This window comes from Diadema antillarum, unplaced genomic scaffold (assembly GCF_040938485.1).
Source record: "Diadema antillarum isolate AM-2024a unplaced genomic scaffold, OU_Dant_1.0 seq00000467_RagTag, whole genome shotgun sequence".
Classification (NCBI taxonomy): Eukaryota; Metazoa; Echinodermata; class Echinoidea; order Diadematoida; family Diadematidae; genus Diadema; species Diadema antillarum.
In genome coordinates this window covers 523,573-544,442 of record NW_027271437.1, presented here as the reverse complement: position 1 = coordinate 544,442, position 20,870 = coordinate 523,573, and the positions used below count along the sequence as shown (strand labels likewise).

At 39.2% G+C, this 20,870-nt stretch overlaps 1 protein-coding gene across 1 annotated transcript in view; it reads right to left on the bottom strand.

Annotated features, from left to right (window-relative positions):
* The window catches only part of LOC139733293 (dynein heavy chain domain-containing protein 1-like), a 146,149-nt gene extending 126,713 nt beyond the window's left edge, over positions 1-19,436 (bottom strand). The window contains exons 1-20 of the mRNA XM_071644130.1: positions 19,327-19,436; positions 18,397-18,555; positions 17,449-17,527; positions 16,901-17,002; positions 16,108-16,260; positions 14,969-15,056; positions 14,200-14,378; positions 13,164-13,316; positions 12,309-12,481; positions 11,634-11,792; positions 9,954-10,037; positions 9,181-9,273; positions 7,271-7,351; positions 6,676-6,839; positions 5,811-5,970; positions 4,797-4,924; positions 3,647-3,803; positions 3,032-3,206; positions 1,884-2,102; positions 1,105-1,149 (exon numbers count right to left, since the gene is read on the bottom strand). Coding sequence (XP_071500231.1) covers positions 1,105-1,149; positions 1,884-2,102; positions 3,032-3,206; positions 3,647-3,803; positions 4,797-4,924; positions 5,811-5,970; positions 6,676-6,839; positions 7,271-7,351; positions 9,181-9,273; positions 9,954-10,037; positions 11,634-11,792; positions 12,309-12,481; positions 13,164-13,316; positions 14,200-14,378; positions 14,969-15,056; positions 16,108-16,260; positions 16,901-17,002; positions 17,449-17,527; positions 18,397-18,555; positions 19,327-19,436 — 2,661 coding nt within the window. The remainder of the gene's footprint in view (positions 1-1,104; positions 1,150-1,883; positions 2,103-3,031; positions 3,207-3,646; positions 3,804-4,796; positions 4,925-5,810; positions 5,971-6,675; positions 6,840-7,270; positions 7,352-9,180; positions 9,274-9,953; positions 10,038-11,633; positions 11,793-12,308; positions 12,482-13,163; positions 13,317-14,199; positions 14,379-14,968; positions 15,057-16,107; positions 16,261-16,900; positions 17,003-17,448; positions 17,528-18,396; positions 18,556-19,326) is intronic.
* Between the last annotated feature and the right edge of the window lie 1,434 nt (positions 19,437-20,870).

Here is a 20,870-nt window from a genome sequence, read left to right as displayed (position 1 = left end):
GAATATACAAATATACATGTACAAGTACCTGGTGAAAATGAAAGTGTGAAAGATAGAGACCCATTCACCATGTTGATCATGCTGCTGCAATGCAAGGCATCACAGGCATGTCAACAATGCACAGAGAGAGAGAGAGAGAGAAAAAGGTGGACTGCACTTTAACAAGTGCTCCTCTGGGAGCTGCCCCTTCAAAGACAGACAACTGTGATTGGTGCTTCAGTTTAAAGGTAGAATCACACTTTGCTTGTGCTTCCAAAAATTCATCAGACTTAAAGGGCACAATATAGTTATGTAATTTATCAAACAGCAAAATATCAAAGTTTTGATCAACCTACCCCTTAACAATCTAATCTAGGAATATTCTGATCAATTTTTCCCTTTTTTGTGTGTATTCTGTATTTTATTTGATGAAGCCTTTAACAGGTAGGAGATCATCAAGGGAAAATACTCTTTGGGTTCTTTAAATGGGGTAACAATATTTTTCTCTGCTTCTCAGAGCCCCCATGGGATCAAGCTCCCTAGATTTGTATTTCTTATCATGTCTTATATCTTGAACAACAAACTGGGCCCTGGATTACGAAGAGAAATCTACTGACATTTGCTAAATATGATGCTAGATGGTTGGATAATCATTGAGTTATGGTTGATTGTATGATCAGCTGCAAATTTTGATGATACAGAAACTTGGTGTTGTGATAACTGAAACAGTACTCCTGATATCTAGCTATGAGCTTTTTTGGTGTCACTGGCCAAGAATCCTATGCATACCCCACAAGTACAAGTAAGAACTTTCTTATCACGATTTAATGTCTGACGAAAACCCCAAAGATTCATCCTTCTCTCTGTTGCTCTTACTGTTTCTCCTTCATTCTCTCTCTCTCTCTCTCTCTCTTTCTATTCCTGCAATCTTCCTATATCATGCTCCCAATGGTGAATACAAAATAGTTACAAGCATGTTTGCTGAGAAAAATTTAAAAAAAAAAATCAAAGATGGTGCATGGGAACACAGCGAAATACACATCTGCAATGGCAACGACAAAGCAAAGGGCACTTTGGGGATCCACATGTGTACACCCACACACACACACAGAAAGCAAATGTCACCTTTCGATGCTCGGCGATGGCATAATCACCACAAAATCGCAATTCCTGTGAGTGAAAAGTTCAGAGTTAACATTCTCTCCGTCGCTGCCAGCTTCCTCTACTTTCAAAACAGTTGACCAGATTTACTGAAATCACCTTAATCCCCCCCCCCCCCCCACTTCCTAAAGACTAACAAGTACTTTCCCTGTTCAAAAAAAAAAAATCTTCCAGGTTGATATCAATGTCATCACCACATATTGTATACACACAGTAATAAAGTCAAGGTAAACTGCATTAATGAGATGCATATTGAATTATGAGCCAAACGGCTTTCCATTTTGCTTGTTTTGTTAATTGTTGGCCAGCAAGCTCAATTTTTGGTTTTGCGCAAAATCGCTAAAATCCCCAATATGTAGAAACTGACTGTATAACAATCTCTTCTGCTGACATCTGACATACATGTAACTTCATTTCTCTGAGAGGTCTTCACGGAAGACGACTTTGGACCTGACGTTTCACATCACTACATTACTTTGAACCAACACATACATCATTTAGGTTAAAATGTTAGAAGAGAATTTCTGGTAATAGGGTCTGACTGGAAATTAGCCACAAGAAGAAACACACACTACATGATGTACATCTCTATTTGAGAATGCCAAGTGATGCTGTGTGATGAAAACACATTTTATCTCTATAGTAACAGTGAACTATTGTTGCTACGCAAACAGAGAGAAAAAATCAAATCGAAACAAATGAATTTGAGAAGATCTGCACATGCAGTCTGTCACGGCACTTACCATGACAACACCTTTGACCTCGGTCACAAAGTCATTGGAGAGGTTCTTGGCCTCGTTGGCCGTGAAGTTGAGGAGGTCCCTGAAGGCTGCGTTCAGGAGGGGAACCAGGTCGTCCTGAATGGCGCCAGAGTCGACCAGGAACAGCCTGTTCTGGGTGACAAAGCTGCGCTCCACGTTCTTGACACGCTCACACCAGTCCCGAATTTCCCCGAGCTTCATCTGCACGGGAAAACGGGTCAGAACAGGGTCTAGATAAACTACTGTTTTCTGCATAAATGATGACGTCTTTAAAATGCTTGGGAGAGGATTGGCATGCATGCAGTGATCGTGTTTCATTTGTGAAAATATGAAATAACCTTATTCAGCTTGCTTTCTTTTGCACGTACGCTACACAAACAAAAGCTCAATGATAGGACATGCTCTCGTTATAACACAAAAATCTGCACATCACTATGCCTATCAATGGTGTCAACAGTTTTGAAGTGTCTTCAAAAATAAAAATAGCTGCTGTTTGCACGTGAGTTTGTGCCATCTGTGCCCAAACGCATACTGTGTACAGCATACATTAAGCAAGTCTAATCTTTCGAGAATCGGGACTTTCCAACAATTTCATGAGTAGTCTTTGGTACAGTAATGAAATGAGAAGTGTACACCATGCACGTCATGAATTGTGACTCGCTACAACAAAAGGAGCCTAAAGTCGCTGACGGGTGAGCACAGAAAATCCAGTTTGAAGTCAGCTCACCAAAATCTGTCGAAACGTTTGGATTTCTGTTTGTAACATAATTTTGTAGTCTAATTTATCTTCTATCATCTGCCGAAATTGTGAAGCTAATTGATCAAAGAAAGGCCTGAAAATAGCATTTTTCTGGGCCATGCTCGGCTCACCCGTCAGCGACTTTACGCTCCTTTTGTTGTAGCGGGTCACAATTCATGTCTGGATCACTGGTGACAAACAGTTCGTGTTTTAAAATTCACAAGTAGCACCCGTCTCACAAAACTCACACACACACATACAAGCAAACTATAAGGCAACTCTACCTCTATGGCATCAGCCTCACACATGCAGCCCATCACAGTGTCTCATACACCCAGGACAACATGTTACTAGCCTGTATTTTTCTCCCCGATCCATTTTGAAATCTTACCTCTATGGTATAAGCCTGAGCCCTCCGCCATTTCTCCACAGCATCCTTGTTCCACTTGCGGGCGAAGTGGTGGATGTCGCCGAGCCAGGAGTGGTTGGCACAGAACTCGTCGATGTCGGCCAGAGCCTCGGCAATGATCTCTCCCTGAAGCTCACGGGCAGCAGAAATCTCCTCACTGGGAAATATGATGGGGTTAGAGATCATGCAGGTGGTAGTCTAATCCCAACCTTTTGATGCAACAGTCATCTGCAGTAATTCCATATCTGGTACTCGAATGCATCTCATCACATTGTTCATGGCCAAAGCGATTTCCATTAAACTTTAAATTCCTCTTAGAATTGTATGCTCTTTGATATTTCATAAGTGGTTTCTAATTATCTCGCAAAAGATTAAAATCTGAATCTCCCATCTCAACAGAAACTATACCATCCCTTTAAGCTTGGAAATTCTGTAACACTCTTATTTCAGATCCAATTTTTCATGAAATTCTATCATTCTGTTTTTGGGTTTTTTTTTACCCTATTTGTCAAAGCCAAGTGTGACATGAAATGGAACCACACTTCACACACACATACATGGTATGACTGCAAATCTCAGAAAGTTGGAGTGACTCACTCATTCAGTAGTCTCGTCTCCAGACTCCCCTCTGACAGGGGGTTGTACTGGCCAATCATCCCCTCCCCAATGACCACGAAATCTTCCTGCAGGTCGGTCTTCTTGCAAAGCTCCGGCGTTGCCACGCCCAAGTAGTCTGCCTCCTTCCTGGGGGTGTCTGTTCAATCATTAAATGAAGTTCATGCATATTCACGACACAATACGAAAGAGGGAGTGTCTGTCAAATCACTAGTATAACATTCAGGCATATTCATTACACAAAATCATAGTGGGTGTCTGTCACCAAATTGGAATAAAATTCATGCATATTCATTGCACATTTACAATATAAAAGAGGGAGTGGCTGTCAAATCATTCAAACAAAATTAATGTACATTCATTACAAAAACACCAAAGACAGTTGCAGATGAACGTAAATGTACCAGTTACCCACTTGCAATTTATGACAAAATGTATCTTTCAATTGTTTTCTTATTATTAGGCTCCATACTTAAAATATTGCATTTAATAGAGGACAAACTAGAGAAAAATAAAAGGATGTGAATTCTTGGCAGGCCCTCGTGATACATTTATTTAACTCAATATGAGTTTGAATTTCAAAACCAGGGAATGTTTATTTCCAGTATACAACCACTGAAACTTAATTCAAGTATTTCCAAGTGACTGTGCTCTACAACCTTTTTCCATACATAATGCATGCTCAAACATTTTGAAGGGTACCAATATCAGATTGAATATGCAGCCATGGTTAAAGGATGGCTCTCGTGAATCTAGGCCTCCAGCAGTGTCTTGTTTTGCTGTACGCAAGGCTGTTATAAGGGTTGCATTGTTTATTCTCGTAAATGGGCAATATTAAGACCTGTGTACATGCAAATGCCACTGTGCTCTCAAGAAGTTTTCAAGGAGCACTACAGTACATTCATCCAGTCATCATTGCAGAGAAAAGAGAGACATAATTATGTCTCTACAGAGAGTTAATGGCTCATGCACTGCAGAACTATTTAATTACTACATAGACTTTCTTTATAACTCTGAAACTCGATCTGTATACATACAACAGATATCTATTCTAATGCACTATATCTCACACTTGCTTAGTTTTCTAAATACTAAATATCACTGACTAAAGTCAAGACTACAAATCACTCACCTTTTGAAATGAGCTCTGGCTTCTGTAGATTATCTTTGGCCGACTGCAGCAGACTTCTTCGGGCTAGTCTGGCGCCCTCGACTGACACCGCAGAGGGAGTTCTGCCTGCCGCTGTATCGTCTTCCTCACTGGAATCAAATACATGTATCAATTAATATACAGGTAATTACTGACATCAAATTATCAATTAAAGCAATACACAGAGTGTGACATGTTGGAATTGTCTTAAAAAAAATATATATATATAAATATGATAGGTCAAAGGCATACACTTGTTTTTTTTAGTTCTGGGCATCAAGTCCTACTAAATTATTACCCTCCTAATTGGCAAACCTGTCATTTAGTCCATTTACCCATCTATCATAAAATGCAACACAAAAGGAACTTTGCCCATCTCATGTGCAATGTGCGGTGTATCTACTAACCCTGAATGCACACAAAATGCTCTTTATAAAGAGAGAAGAGGATGTATTGACATGTATTGAGGATAGTCTAACCTCTCTGCAATGACCAATGGAGTTAAACAAGAAATGCAGTCGTTATAGACAAGTGATCACTAGCGCAGGTTTGACTGATTACTATGTGATGAAATTTAAGAACCCCGTAGCATGGGGATTCATGGAGTGGGAAGGCTGGCCCACTTTGGATATACATGTAATTGAGAATCCCACAAACAAATTGTATACAGCTTTATCACTGATTTCTATATACATGTACAATTGTATGTACACACGCAGCTGCAGAATCTCAACTAGAATCCACCTTTACTGTAGTACACTTATACATGACGAACATTTCGTTGTACATATTCACTGACCAGTGACTGCTATTCATGATTTTAGTACGTACAGTACTCCACTGGGCAGCGAATATATTGGACCACCCACAAATCCTCATAATGCTACCGGGTCTTAAACCCGTTGAAGACTAGTCCTGAGAATACTCAGGCAGGTGTCTATGGGAAATGCGTGTTATAGAAAAATCAGTCCATCCTCAATGGGTTAAGGTTCATACTCCTTGTGGAGGAAGAGCTTCTCCCGCTCGTCTCCAACCCATCCCGCTGTGACCTCCTCCATGGGCTGGGCAGCATCGCTGATGAGCCTGGCCAGGTTGGTGACCAGCGCTTGGCTGGAGTCCAGGAACGTCTGCTTGGAAGGGTAGAGGCTCAGGGCTCCTGGGTTGGGAGAAATCATTGGGGAGGGTTTATACCACAAAAGATGAGTGCCAATTTGTATTTATCCAATAGGAGGTTCTATCTATGTGAACCACGTGGAAACTCACATTATTCCTGTTCACAGCAACCCAAGTAAAAGTTGATTAAAGAATCTATTTTGCTATCTCATATTTTCATAATAACTATCATTTGCAATAGAAGAGAAGATGCAGTAATTGTACAACCATACTGTAGTAGCAGTAGTACTACTAATCCTAGTAGCATTAGTACCAGAGTAGTAGTACATTGTAGTATATGTAGCAGTAGTAGTAGTACAATTAGTTGTAGAAGTAGCAGCCATCACAGGAGTTACAATAATGTATATCACTTTTATCATTGTCACTAGTATTACTCTTTGTCTTGTTATCATAATCATTGCTATTACATATGGTGTACCTACATTTGTACTACTTCTGTTTAACCCGTTGAGGACAGACTGATTTTGCTACAACACGCATTTCCCATAGACACCTGCCCGAGTGTACTCAGGACTCATCCTCAACGGTTTAATATCTAACATTCCTGATTACCTGATAACTGCTAGTCAGCATTTCTGGAAAAAAGTGACAAAATATCCGGTAAAACACAAACTTAAATCTTGTGACTTTATCGATGAAATATTAACCTCCAAAATGCAGTAAATGGCCTTAGTCATGACCCCCTTACCTTTGTTGGTGAAGGTAAGCTTTGCTTTGTACAGGGCCTCCCGAGAGGCGTCTTCGCCCCCCACCATGGTCTGATGGACAAAGGTGCAGATGTTGAAGCGGGCCAGGGACAGCAGATGGCAGACCAAGATCTGGTCCATCAGCAGCACAAAGTTACCAAGGCGCCTGTAAACAAAGGCAATGCAATGGAATTACAAAGGACCAATAGTTTTTGGTCCTGCCCTTAGATTTTGGACTTTCCTCTCCTTTTATCCATCCCTGGAGCTGAAGATGTTTATTTTCAGATAATTTGCTAACAAGCTTTTGGTCAACCACAGACCACTGAGAACGGATAGACCCTGTGCAAAGGCCTATGGAGAGTTTAGAATCTCACAGAGGCTGAGTTATGAAACACGATACTGGTAGTACATGATGCCCTCCATCTCAAAGTTAATCTTCCATGCTAGACTTCAAACAACATATTTTATACTGTAAGGTATGCAAAATATCTCCACAAATGCTTTCATTGATGGGAAGTGTATACCAAAACTTGTTTTTTCTTACAAGCACCACGCTCTAGTGGATGAGGATCATCATGTTGAACATTGAAGACTTACTTAGTTTCATCCTGTGCCTTCCTCAGATTCATCTCTCGCTGCTCCTTCTTCTGTCGCTGCACAAAGAGAGATTCCTTGGAGCTGGATTGAGGTACAATCAGATGAACTAAGAGTTTAAAAAAGCCTCTCTTTTTTCTTCTTTTTTTTGGGTGCAATTTCTTTAACTAAGTCACTACCATCAGCAACTCTATCTGCAACGACTTAAATGACATGTCAAAAGTAGAAATCTTGAGGTTATAAGTTGATGTGGTCTGTTGACATCACGGGTGAAAGAGGTTTTCTAGCCTTTCAGCTCTGAATGAGTTTCACTTCTTAATACAGTTTATTAGTTTCAAACCATGCAAGATCTTTTACAATTGGGATTTGAGGTAGATTCATCTTTAACTAGAAATGTCGCTACGGCGACTGGTGTATGCCTCCGCCATAATGCATGGTTCTCCTAATAGGTCTATAGTACAATGTCTTGACAATGTGTGATGACAGTTTCACACAATTGGCAAAATATCAAAATGACAGGTTTGCCACAAATGTGCTGAATGTTCACTTTCCTAGACCTAGGTTCAATTGGATGAATGATTAAAACGTCAGAGTGCAGGTATTCAGGGAAGTGATGATTTTTACTTGACTTTTGACCCTTTTATAAGTTTATGCATTGAGTAATTTTCAAGGTATTGAGAAAAAGTATAATTTCAGTATCAAATGGTAAAATAGTATTATCTAAACCTGGCCTTTGACCTTTGACCTCACAGTTCCAAAGAGAATCACTGTTAGGTAGAACATGCATAAATATGTAAGTTTCATGATAATACCTTGAGTTACTTTTGAGATATGGAGGAAGAAGTGTAATTTAGCACTTTCACTTGACCTTTGACCTTTTGGCAAGAAACTTCCCACAGAATATATATTGGGTTATACAAGTATACATCAAGTTAAAAAAAAATCCTTCAGGCATTGCATAAATATAAGGAAAGTAATGATATTTTGAGGAGTTGACCTTGACCCTTGACCCCCTGACCTTTGACCCATGACCCCCAACTTCCCTAGATAATCACTGCCCATCGGTACATGCATATATACTAAGTTCCATGAAGATACCTTGAACCATTTGCAAGATATGGAGAAAAACATGAAATTTCTACCTTTTTTTCACAAAATAGTCTGTGACCTTTGACCTTTGACCCCGTGACCCTAAAATCCAAACAAAGTATCATCCCCCCAGGATATACCCTCATACCAAGTTTGATGCAAAACCACCTCACGGTTCTTGAGATATCGACAAAAACAAAACGGGACGGACGTAAGGACGTACGGACGGACGGACGACCCGAAAACATAATGCCTCCGGCCACTTCGTTGACGGAGGCATAAAAATGCATATATATTTATATCTCCTTTTTTTTCAACAGGGGAGAGACATTTCAACCTGTGCTGAGGTTAAATATATGGAGGCCTGGTCTCAGAAGATGATTTCTGAATACACACACCGGGTTCATGTATAAAACAGGACAATGCCTCAACACACATCAACTCCTATACATTGTACGTGCAATGCCATGGTGCACATGAATGGTTGACTTGACACATGTACAGTGTACACTGCACTCCCATTAAAATGAACATGGTTATAACAAAACTCTTGATACAACAAAGTGAAAACTCAGGTTCCAAAATGATCCTCTATGTATGTTTATACACTCTATTGTTTGGCTATAGAGAAATTTCGATAAAAACGAAAGAAAACTGCAGGTCCCAATTAAGGACTTTGTGATAATGGCAGTTGCCTCTACATGGTCACAGTTAAAAATAAATAGCACTTTGAATCATTTGCTTTTGTAAAACAGACGGGCACGCAACAAGTGGATCTTCTGATGTAGGATAATGAGAGAATGAATGATTGTTTCCATACTTACAAGAGAGCCTTGTCCTTCTTAGTCTGCAGCTCACAGAATCGCAGCATTTCAAAGGAGTCTTCGCAAGTCTTGTCCAGAATCAATTTACAGTAGCTGTGATCAAGTATGAAGGGTAGGAATACATGAGATACAAAGTCACAATCTCATACATCTACATGTGTTTTGTTTTTCAAGTCCTTACATGTCTTGTCTAGACTTGACGTAGAGTAGTTGCAGCACAGTCAAAGCGATGTACGCAAGTGAAATGTAGATATGCACATCTCAAAAAGTGTCCTTGCATGTCTTGCTATCAGAATTAATGTACAAATGCTAGCTGCAAAGCATGACAGAGCAATATCCATATGATTCTATGAAGAAAACAAGCACATTTGTCATGCACTTGTCATCAAACACCATGTAAACAGAATCAGCTCACGTTCCTTGTATTATATTTCATCTTAAGATTATCAAGGCAAACAGCCTATTGAGCAGTGACTTTTCCCATTGTGTTTTTATTTCTGATGTGATGTTGCAAGCACAAATGTGATTCAAAATAAAGGAAACAAAACATAATTTTTAGCACACCGACCTCAACGTCAAGTAAATAACAGTCATCTACAGACTAGATGATTCAACATTCAATCTTTAGAATTGTGCAGTTGACATCTGTTACAATGGTATTTTGTAAATCATTACAAAATAAACAAGCTTTTCCACGTATGGTTAGAGAACGACAGCTACAAATCTGATGTTATGTGTACCGGTAGAATGTCACCTATGTTTGCGATGCTTACTTGAAAAACTTGTTGAGGATGGTTCTTCCAGCTTTGGACATTAGTTTGGTTTTGTGCTCAAACTCGGACAGGGTGAAACAGTAGCTGAAATCAAAAGAGTAATGAGAAATGTCACAGATGTGAAACAGACTTTACAGACACACAGATGAACTGACGTCATGATTATGAAAAAGCACTGAATCTTTCTACTCAAATGACAATAAAAAAGCAACAACATCACAGCTTTTATAGCTATTCAACACAAGGTATGCCACTAGCATAAAATCCAAAGTTGGCAATTTCAATCAATGTGGATTTAAATGGTCCTTAGATATGTCCTCATTATGAAATTGCTGTAATTGAAAGCTTCAAATGTAATCACGAAAATACTCTTCTACAAGAATATGCACACAACAATTTCATGAAACATAAGGCATGATCAGTATGCCTACATGGACAAGTCAAACTGCCAAATAGTGTTAACAGAACACCCTGCCATCCTACCACAATGCACTGTTTATTTAACAATTCTAATGCATTTACGTAGTCTGTACACCTCTCCTATTTCACTCCACTAATCCCCTCCAGTTTGGAGTTGGTGCACAAAAGGTGTTCATTATTAGCCCCAGATCTGCAGGTTCAGAATCCTTTCCGTCCTCAATCAGGAATACTGATTGTGTACATACATGTATCTTATCAGTGTACAGCTGTACTGCAGACTAACAAATCCAGTCTAAAAGCTTGTAACCTAGCCACACCATTTCAATGCAGATTTATTTGCCTATTAAGTGTATAATCAACATCCCCACTTCCATTCAAGTCAAATTCTTTGTGATTACCTTTAGGCTGGAGCATCTACACACATACATTATAAAGCCTAAAGTACATGTAGTTCCTTTGTTCATTTGTTTGCTTTGTTGTGTTGTTCTCAAATGTGCACTGCGCTACTGCAATGATAAAGTAAAGGTAGGTGTACATGACATTAAGCTCTAACCAAAGGATTTCTTGTGTCAGTCACATCATCACCCTATGTGTTTGCTTTTAATCCAAAATGCAAACTTGCTCTCAGACTCATGTACAATTCACAACTGTAGTTACACTGCACTGTGCATGCCCAAGATCTGCAGTGAAAATTATGGTCATAGGTAGAGTCAGATGGGGAAATGATGCAGGTGAATGATTTTGGTTGGTAGGTGTCTATGGTCATGAGCTAGTTGTACGACATTCCTACTAATCCTTTAATGTAGAATATGGATTAAAGACCCGGTAGCATGGAAAAACATGGGTGGTCTGGTTGAATCTATACTGGGGTACATGTCCATTCAAAATCTATAAATAGCACCTGTCAGCCACATGTTAGCAGATTTATGCATCAAAGCATAATTATGCATTATGCTCCTCGGCAATGGTGGACTCTAGTCAAGATTATTCTTCAGCTGTGTGTGTACTTATGTGTCCATACACATAGAGATCAGTGACAAAGCTGTACACAATCCACTATAGGAATTCTTGAATATATCCGAGTTTGGCCAGCCTTCTCACTCCATGTATCTCCATGTTATTGGATCTTTAAAAGTACAAAATTAAACCATGTCAACCAGTAAAAAAAAACTCATGATTACAATTCCTTTTAGACGCTATCTGCCAACTCAGAGGGGGAAGTGGGAGAGGGGGAGGGGGGTAGTCATGTGACTGACTTACTCCAGCTCAAGGGGCAGGAAGCGGACCGTGCCCAGCTCCTGGAGGAGCTTGGAGATCTGGATGGAGGCAGCACCAAACCCTGGGACAGCCAGGAGCAGACTCTCGTGCACCTTCTTCCGGATGGTGCAGAACTCCTGATGCTTCTGGCCCGACCTCCATCTGCAGGGATAATTACCATGACATTCAAATAGATGAGATTACATTTGACTAGATGTGATTTATCTCATAGTCTCCTTCCTAGTCAATGACATGTTTGAATCTACTATCCACGTACAGTGCATTGAGAAATCTGTGTGAAAATGGCTCTGATCAGACTCATATGAATATGTGGTAATGGTGGTTCAAATGATAACTGGAAACTTAGGAAAAAGCAGAGAAAGAAAAGAAAAGGTATGCAAAGTACATAATGCTCATTAATTATCTTTTCCTCATGAATTTGAATAATTGATCACCCAACAAAATGAATCACAGCAGCATTTTCAAACTGAAAGGAGTAAAGCATCATCGTACTGAAGAGCATCACATCATTACTTCAAAGCTCAAGTCTGTCGCTCTCTTAAATTTATCCACTGTTATTGTTGCCTTGCTTTGTTTTTTGTTCTGATTTTTCTGTTTGTTTGATACTGTTGTTGTTTTTTTTCTTATAGTAAAAATTGATATAATGTTTGGGCTAACCTGGTGAAGGTTTTTCTGACCAGGTAGTTCTTGAAGAAGGGGATCTTGGACACAATGCCCCAGAGGACCGCCTCCCTGTGCCAGTCATACAGGTTCATGCTCTCCGCCGGCTGACCTGTGACCTTGTGCATGATTCCGAAGCAGGACACGATCCAGTGTTCGTTGGGATTGGCCTGGGGTAGAGAGAGAGAGAGAGAGGGGGGGGGGGGGGGGGGGGGGGGAGGAGAGCTGGTGAATCACAGGGTTGCTCAAATGTAATGTCACTCTGCTGTTTTATCAGCAAAATCTTGGCTTTATTCATGTGGCATATGGATAGCAATCCTGCACATTGCATTCCAACCATAACCAGGGATGCAAATTTCAACACACAGACAAGCAATCTAATATGACAACTGTTGATTCATGCTCAAGCACCTGCACATTAAGTCTATGGGTATTTTAGAATTCAGTGTGGAATGGGTTAAATTTCAATCCTTCTCCATCCCCCCCCCCCCCACAAAAAAACAACAAAATCATCATACAAGCTAACAAAGAAAACAAATTAGGAAAGTCTTCGAATGAAATCAAAGTGTGGCAAAGCCAAAGAGAAGTTTTTACTATCAAAACACACATTGCAGAACTATCTGTCTATTATCTTAATTTTCAAAATACAAGCTTTGGATTTTGAAGGGCTTTATATTCAGCTAGTTTATCCACAGAAATGGGGTTTTAATGTAATAATATTCTTCATATGATCTGCAAGGGCACTACACAGATTTTCAAACTTGCAAGCTTTTGTCTACATGTCTACAGCATGATATTCTTTTAACAGTGTTCGAACTTTTATTGTGTACATAGAGGAGTTGTAGTACCCACCTTTGCTTTGGGAACCATGACCAGCTCATAGGGCATGAAGTGCCTGGTCTTGGTCTTGTTGAGATAGATGAACTTGGCCTTCCCAAGATGGCGCCCTTTGCCGAACAGTTCCACGACTTCCTTGCCCGTCATAGGAACCTCCTCACCAACCTCCTGTTGTCATGGACACAAAATGTAGTACACATGGAAGATTTTACAATGTGAATATTGTCATGCATTCACGTATTGTGATGCCAGTTTGAAACAAGAATGCAGAAATATATTGTCTGCTACATTTTGAGCGGTTGATTTTACATCAGTACCAGGTACAATTGTGTGTGTCGACATTCAGCAAAATCAATGGCACAAAAATTTATCTATAGTAGACCAAGTGTGAAAAAATTAGTGGCACAGAAATGTCCATTGTCACAGTAGTTTCCATCCAGATACCAGCTTCTCTACGTGTATAACAAATTAACATCATCCCACTCATTTATTCATACTGGAATCATGTCATTTCCACAACTAGAGAAAATAATAATGTACTGCATGATGTCAAAAAGATCATATCCAACAGAATTAAGGTTGATAAATGCTTTAGATAGCAAAATCACCTTGGGATCATGTGTGATCATCTTGAAATCTTTCAAAATTTGGTCCACAAATTATCACAGTGTACTGTAAATGTGAAAATTTTCGTGGTGTTGTAATTTTCGCGCATTTCGCGCAACCCGAAACTAGCGCGAAAATAAAAGCACGCGAATATATTTGCTTGCCATATGTTCTTGTACTTACTGTCTTGATTCCGCGGAATTAAAAACACGCGAAACTCTTCTCACCGGGCCAAGCGAGAAAAATTAGTCGCACGAAAATATCCACTTTTACAGTAACAATCTAATGGAATTAGGAAATTGAAGAGTGAATAACTCTATTGAGTATCTGATATTTATCAAACATCATAGTTATGAAATGAGAGGAAAAGAAACTACAGAGCAATAGCAATGTCACAAGGGGGGATCGGACATACAATAGACGGCAATCCGCTGGACAAACTCACCGACTCTGCGTCCTCACTGACCGCCAGATCCTCACTGAGGATGGGCTGACCGGCCAACCACGAGGAGTCCGGCACCCTGGGGGGTGGGGCAGGCCGCTGTGCAGAGGGCGTCCTGTCATTGAGGTCAAGGTTCATGGCAGCTGCCGTCAAGCCAAGGCCTTCACTCCAAACAGCCTCATCTAGAATGTAAACACACAAAACAACAACAACAGTTATGAAGCACTTCATATCTGAATAAGAATTGCAATTAGTGAACACCTCATGATTGGATATTGGAGAAAAACAGAATGGATATTTCACATAAACTGTTTAAAAAGAAAAAAAAAACCTCCATAAACTTGATTTTGTGTTTCCAGATTTTTCATCAAGATACAAAAAAAGAAGGTATACCTTTGTCACGAAACACCCAAAACCTTAAATCAGCCAAGTTGACCAAAATGTCATTTCCAGGTGCACTAGAAGAATCCACCACTGTGAGTTTTTGTCGATTTTACAATGCCAATGCATGGTCACATAATTATGTGCATACACACAAACATGAAAAGCACATAAGCATGCACATTTGCACTGCTGTTATCTAGTATCATTTTACCAGAGATAGTGAAGTTCAAATGGGATAAGAAGTTTACAACATACATCTATGCTTGGATATTCCCTCTGTTGTCAAAGAGCACATACATAATGTGTGAAATTATTCACTCTGCAAAATGTCCAACTTTTGCCATCAAGTGATAAGTGGATATATATCTAACAAGACAATGCTGCTTACGTCTTGTGGTTTCCATGACAACAGATGGCAGCACCTCCCGAATGTGGCCAAAGTTGATGCCTCTTGGCGTGTGCTTTTCTTCATCTTCCTGCGATTGAAAATCATGTGAAAGAAAAGTATAAAATCAATTCATCTGATGCAAAACTGGCAAGTGCATGATGAGAGATAAACAATTGAAATCAATGAAGTTAACAGTACAGTTTTTGCTTTTGTGTTCTTTTTACTATCAGAGTGGTGATTTCTTTAAATAAAACAATTACCATGGTATGTACAAGTATAATGCCCTTATGGCAATATGAGTTTCATTAATGTGTACAGTCTGTACAGAATCTATTTCACAGACTTTTCATACTACACCCTGTATGTGTTGTAGTCATAACTCATTCTGAAAGCATTCAGAATACATTCAGCAGGTTTATGGCATGTTTGAAAATGTAAATGATATCACATTTGCTTGTAAAACATGTTTTTTCATTGCTATGAATAAGTTCACTCACAATATAACAATGATATTTTGATATGCTAAAAAGTTATTCCCATGTCATCACAGAGGATCATTTTAAATTCACAATGATATTCATGAATACCAAAGCTTCACAGATCTCATGCTCTAATTCAAGCAAAAAAATTTCTCTCTGATTAAATTCTCCTTTACATAACTGCCCTTGAACAAAACTTATCATTTGCTTGCTTTTAAACACAACGTCAAAGTCATAATTTTGCTTGAAATAAGCATGAAGAAAATACATACATATGTATCTCGACCTTGAAGAACAGGTAAATATATAAAACATCATCAATATATTTCATTCTAAATTTTGAAACAAACAATATTTTTAACAGGCAGATATACAATTACTCACATTTCAAATATAAACCAAAAGCAAACAAAGAGTAACACACAAGAGACATCAATATTATGTAACAGAGACAACTGTCTGACAGTGGACATCAGACACCAGGCCAGATATTAACTCACATTTAAATGGTCAGAATTGCCTGAATTTCTGACATTTTTGTTTCACTACATTTTGCGCATAATACTTTCTTGTTTTTATATTAATCATTCCCCTTAAATGGCTATATGTTAACACACAAAAAAACATCTGTTCCTCTAGATCAGTCTCCTCAATACTCACAGGTCTTTCTAGCGTGTATGGGTCCGCCCCATCAGGAAGGGACATCGTCAGGGGGTTGAACTTGGCAGGGGCGTCCCTGGGTGACCTTGCTGGGGTCAGGGGGTTCCGGTAGTCCTTGGAGTCGCCCCCTGTGGATTTCAGGGCGTGGATCGCCTGGGATGGGAAGGTGGAGGAGACAAGTGGTAGGAGTGGTTTTCTGCATTTACTACTGATGAGGCAAGCCATTCCCTCAGACAGACATGAAATTGCATGATTTTATTATCATTATCTTTGTTGTCCTCAATACCTTATTACCATTATTTTCTTTTTTATTATCATTATTACTATTTGTCATCTTCATTATCAGTATTATTATCATTATTACTATTTGTCATCTTCATTATCAGTATTATTATCATTACTATCATTATTATCATTTTGATTGCTTTTAGCAATACTAAAATTATCATTGTCATTGCTATCATCATCATCACCATCATCATAATATTATGATTACAATCATCATTCTTGTTGAGTAGCACAGAAATAACAGTGGTAGAATTTTATCATTATCATACTATCATTTCACATCAGTTTTGTGCAATCCTCTCGACATTTTCGGACACCAAAATAGAATTAGCCTTCCCATCCAGAGAGTAAGGTTCATGGATTAATGAAAACTTTTCATGTTCACAACTTGTGGATGACTTGTCCAAATTTCCTCAAACTTTAATGATGTTTGTGACTAATTTGTCTGCATTTTCTGAATCCTCATATATCATGTATAGGGTGAATTCCCCTGCAATTTGCTCACCTTGGGAAACACACTGGCCATCACTTCATCTATGGCGGAGCCTGCGGTGGGTGTGTTGTGCTGTCTCGTCTGGAAGTAGGACCGGCTCACATAGTGCCTCAACTGAAAAAACACATCGAAGTAGCGGTTTAAGTTACACTACATGATGAGCATTTGAACATAGTGTCTATAAAGTACTAGTAAACATGAAGACATGATGGGTGAATTTGATTGATTTTATTTGATTTGGTATGATTTGATTTCTGCACTCCTTTCTAATAATTCATTCTAATATTCTAATATAATGAAGTGCAAAATCCACATCTTGATGTAAGGGTGGCAAAAACTAGTCATTTTGAAATATTGCAAATTGCCAATTTACCTTAGAGATTAATTTTAAAAAAACCGGAATCATTAAACAACTCTGTAAACTTAAATCCATTGTTAAGATGACTGAACAGAGCTTTTACTGATAAGTAGTAATAGAGTTCATGAATATTCATGAAGAGAAGCATTCCATATTTTTGACCATAGATTACATCTGAGTAAATACAGAGAAGGTAACTTACTTGTTCATCATCCTGTATGAATCTGGAATAAGGCTGGCACAAGCGCAACACCTCAACAAGGTAGACCCACTGATGCCGACTGGGATGTGGTTTGGAAAGTTTGAGGGGGAGGAGAATATTTTACTCAATGACTATGAAGAGAGAAATATGCAAGATATATGTACTTTGAAAAGTCTTTCCAATCTTAAACTCTAATACTGTAAAAGTGGTTATTTTCGCGCGACTAATTTTTCGAGCTTGGCCGGGTAAGAGGAGTTTCGCGTGTTTTTATTTCCGCAGAATCAAGACACCAAGTACAGGTACATATGGCAAGCAAAAACATTCGCGCGCTTTTATTTTCGCGCTAGTGTCTGGTTGCGCGAAGTGCACGAAAATTTCAACACCGCGAAAATTTCCACTTTTACAGTATTTTACAACATTCAAGTTTTGTTTAACAAAATTCTTATTCAAAGCTGTAATCTAAACATTACTAGCACTCTTATTCATAGCCATACAGACTACACTGTACCTTTCAATGGCAATCAAACAAATGGAAGAGAGCACATTCAGGGAAGAACTTTTTAGTTTCAACATGTACTCGGTAAAACATTCTTAATCCATAAACATTGACTTGTGCGCTGCTCCTGTAATTCTAATTGTACACAGCATGGCTCAAGCTAAATGGCAAATTGTGGAACAAGACAGTATATGTGTCAGATGATTGACAAAACAAGACCCAACAACACACTTTTGAAAACTGGATGCATTTAGTCATGACAGCCCTACTAAACTGCTCCTACGGTGCTCCAAAAGCAACTCTTGCATTATCAAAGAGTGCTTCAATGTGCACAGGGTGTGTTACAGTTAAACATTTCTTGTATGCAGTAATGCTGGTGACAACATTTTCCCAGACACAATATGACAAAACACCGATGTTGGTGTGTACCACTCACAAGTAGTTGGTAATACCTGTTTCTCTGCAGGGCTGCTATGAAGACTGCACTGAGCTCTGCCGTAAGCTCGGTGATGACACTGTTGTCAGGGTGATGACCTTGACCCAGGAAGTCATCCAGCTTCTGACGGATGTCCAGTGCCCACGAGGAGGAGAGAATCCTGGGGTCCGCATGTCTGGCAAGTTAAAAGAAGCAAGTCAGTGATGTAAGAATTGGACAACAAAACGCCTTTATGCTAGCTCTACTCTGAATCATGATATCTAATCATGTGAACAACAATTTGAAGATTCACTTTGCCCGGTCAATTCCACTTCATGCAAACAATGATTGAACAGTGTGCTAAGATACTACACAAGAATGAGAAATTTTTGGGCCAGGATAAAAGCATTTACAGGTATTTTCATACCAATTCTTATCCAGTATCAAAAAACTGGTTGTTTGTAATCAGCTATAATGTAGGAAAGCAGAGACTGAGTGATGCCATTCGTCATTATGCTGTCCCCTCTGTTACAAGGCAAAATATGATGTTCCTCAGATATGACATACAAATGGAAGTCTTGTATATGAGTTAGAGCTCAAGCACACGGAAGATCCCACTTCAATTCTCTCTCAAAGAGCAGGGTGCAACCCAGCAAAGTGGTCTGTCATGTACTGCACACACACTAGAAGACATGTGAATGGTGCTGCCCCTTGTGGTTTGCCCAAGGAGACTAGCAATAGTCAGCAAAGTGGCATCAACCAGGCAAGTGTAATGCCATTATGAATGAATGAAAACATAAAACAGTCATTAACTACTTCTACTCGATGGACACATGCAAGATTGAGTACACATTGTTTTGTAAAAATTTGGTGATGTAATTACGATGAACACAAATTTAGGGGAGAATGAAATTACTGTACCAGTCGGACATTTGATATTTTTAATGGAACCTTTCAGTGGCTTTACCTTGAGATGTGAGCATGCGGCGTTTTGGTTGGTGTCTCCGTCTCCCTCAGCAGGGGGATGACCCTCGGGGATAGGGGCATGGTCCTCTGCTGCTGGTCCAACGAAGACATGGTTTAGGCCAACTTTTAGCCCACCTTGTTGTCTTCTCTGTCTATGGATGTAGTATCTTGAAGGTTCTCCAGGCCTCTTCTTTAGTCTCTCATGGCCATGGCCTACCTACTGGGAGGATTTAAATTTGAAGAGACAAAGAGGTACTGTAACAACTACAGATAACTTTGATGAAATGGGATGTGTTTGAATTACCACAAGATATCATTAGCATATTATTGGCTGCTACATAGAATCTACATTAATTTTATTTGTTTCGCTATGAAATACAAGCGCCATCATCCGTCACATTGTATAATGAGACTGAATGGAACTTGTCTTTTTTTTTTCTTTTTTTTCTTTTTTTTTTTTGGGGGGGGGCCTCTTTTTGTATCTTGGTACTAGGCAGTCAATATAAGAACATGGAAGTTATAAAGCATAATAATGGTTTAGATCTATGACATCTAATGATCTATGTACACAAAGCTAACATTCACAATTCCACTCAACAAAACTTGACAAGTCCAGAAGTTTAGTCCTATCTCTATCTTACTAGTATAGACTTGGGCGTTCTATGTATTCTATGTATTTAACATGGCCACTCGGGTCACGTTCTATGTATTCTACATACGTATATAGGCCTACATTTATCTTAAATGGCCACTAAGGCGGCCACTAACAAGTAACAGACGTACCACATCTCATGCCAACCCAACAGTGCCAAGCAAGCCATCTCACACACGTGCACCCAGCAATCATTTCCTCACACCTCCCAAGAGGTTGGCTATAGAGAATGTAACTACAGCGTAGTAGGTGTCCAACACATCAACACTGTACATTGAAACAGACACCCCTCTATACATGTATATAGCACTGCGCGTAAAGAACAAACTTTCACGCATTGATACTACGCGCAATGGTTTTGCATTCTTCACTGGGGATTTGATGATGCCAAAATATTACTGAAAACCCCCGATAATATAAACAAGATCAACCGCAAAACAATGTCATGATACCGTAGACTATAATTTCAAATGCACCACTGGAAAAGCATTAACCGTTACGTGCATTTCTCACATATAATCCAGAGTGCAGAGGTCTCTAAAAATTGTGTCACCTGATCTACCACACTGTAAGTCATAGATCCTATGTCAGTACAGCGGGACATTCCATTAGTTTTAGGGAATGTAACCTGTTAGTGTTACATTTTTAGAACACTCTATCTAACGTTGTCGTTAAACGTTAGGCCTAACGTTAGTAAGTTAGAAAATGTGAGTAAAATTTCAGGGAAATTGTGAGATATTTTAAGTTTTTACTGATAGAAGAACATTAGGGTGTCGATGTATCATACACTCAACCATACACATCCAGATCCAGACCCTACAGTTGTTGAACTTAAGAGAATGCACTTTTCTGTGCATTGTCTACATCTGTTGATCAATATAAATTGGACGGCA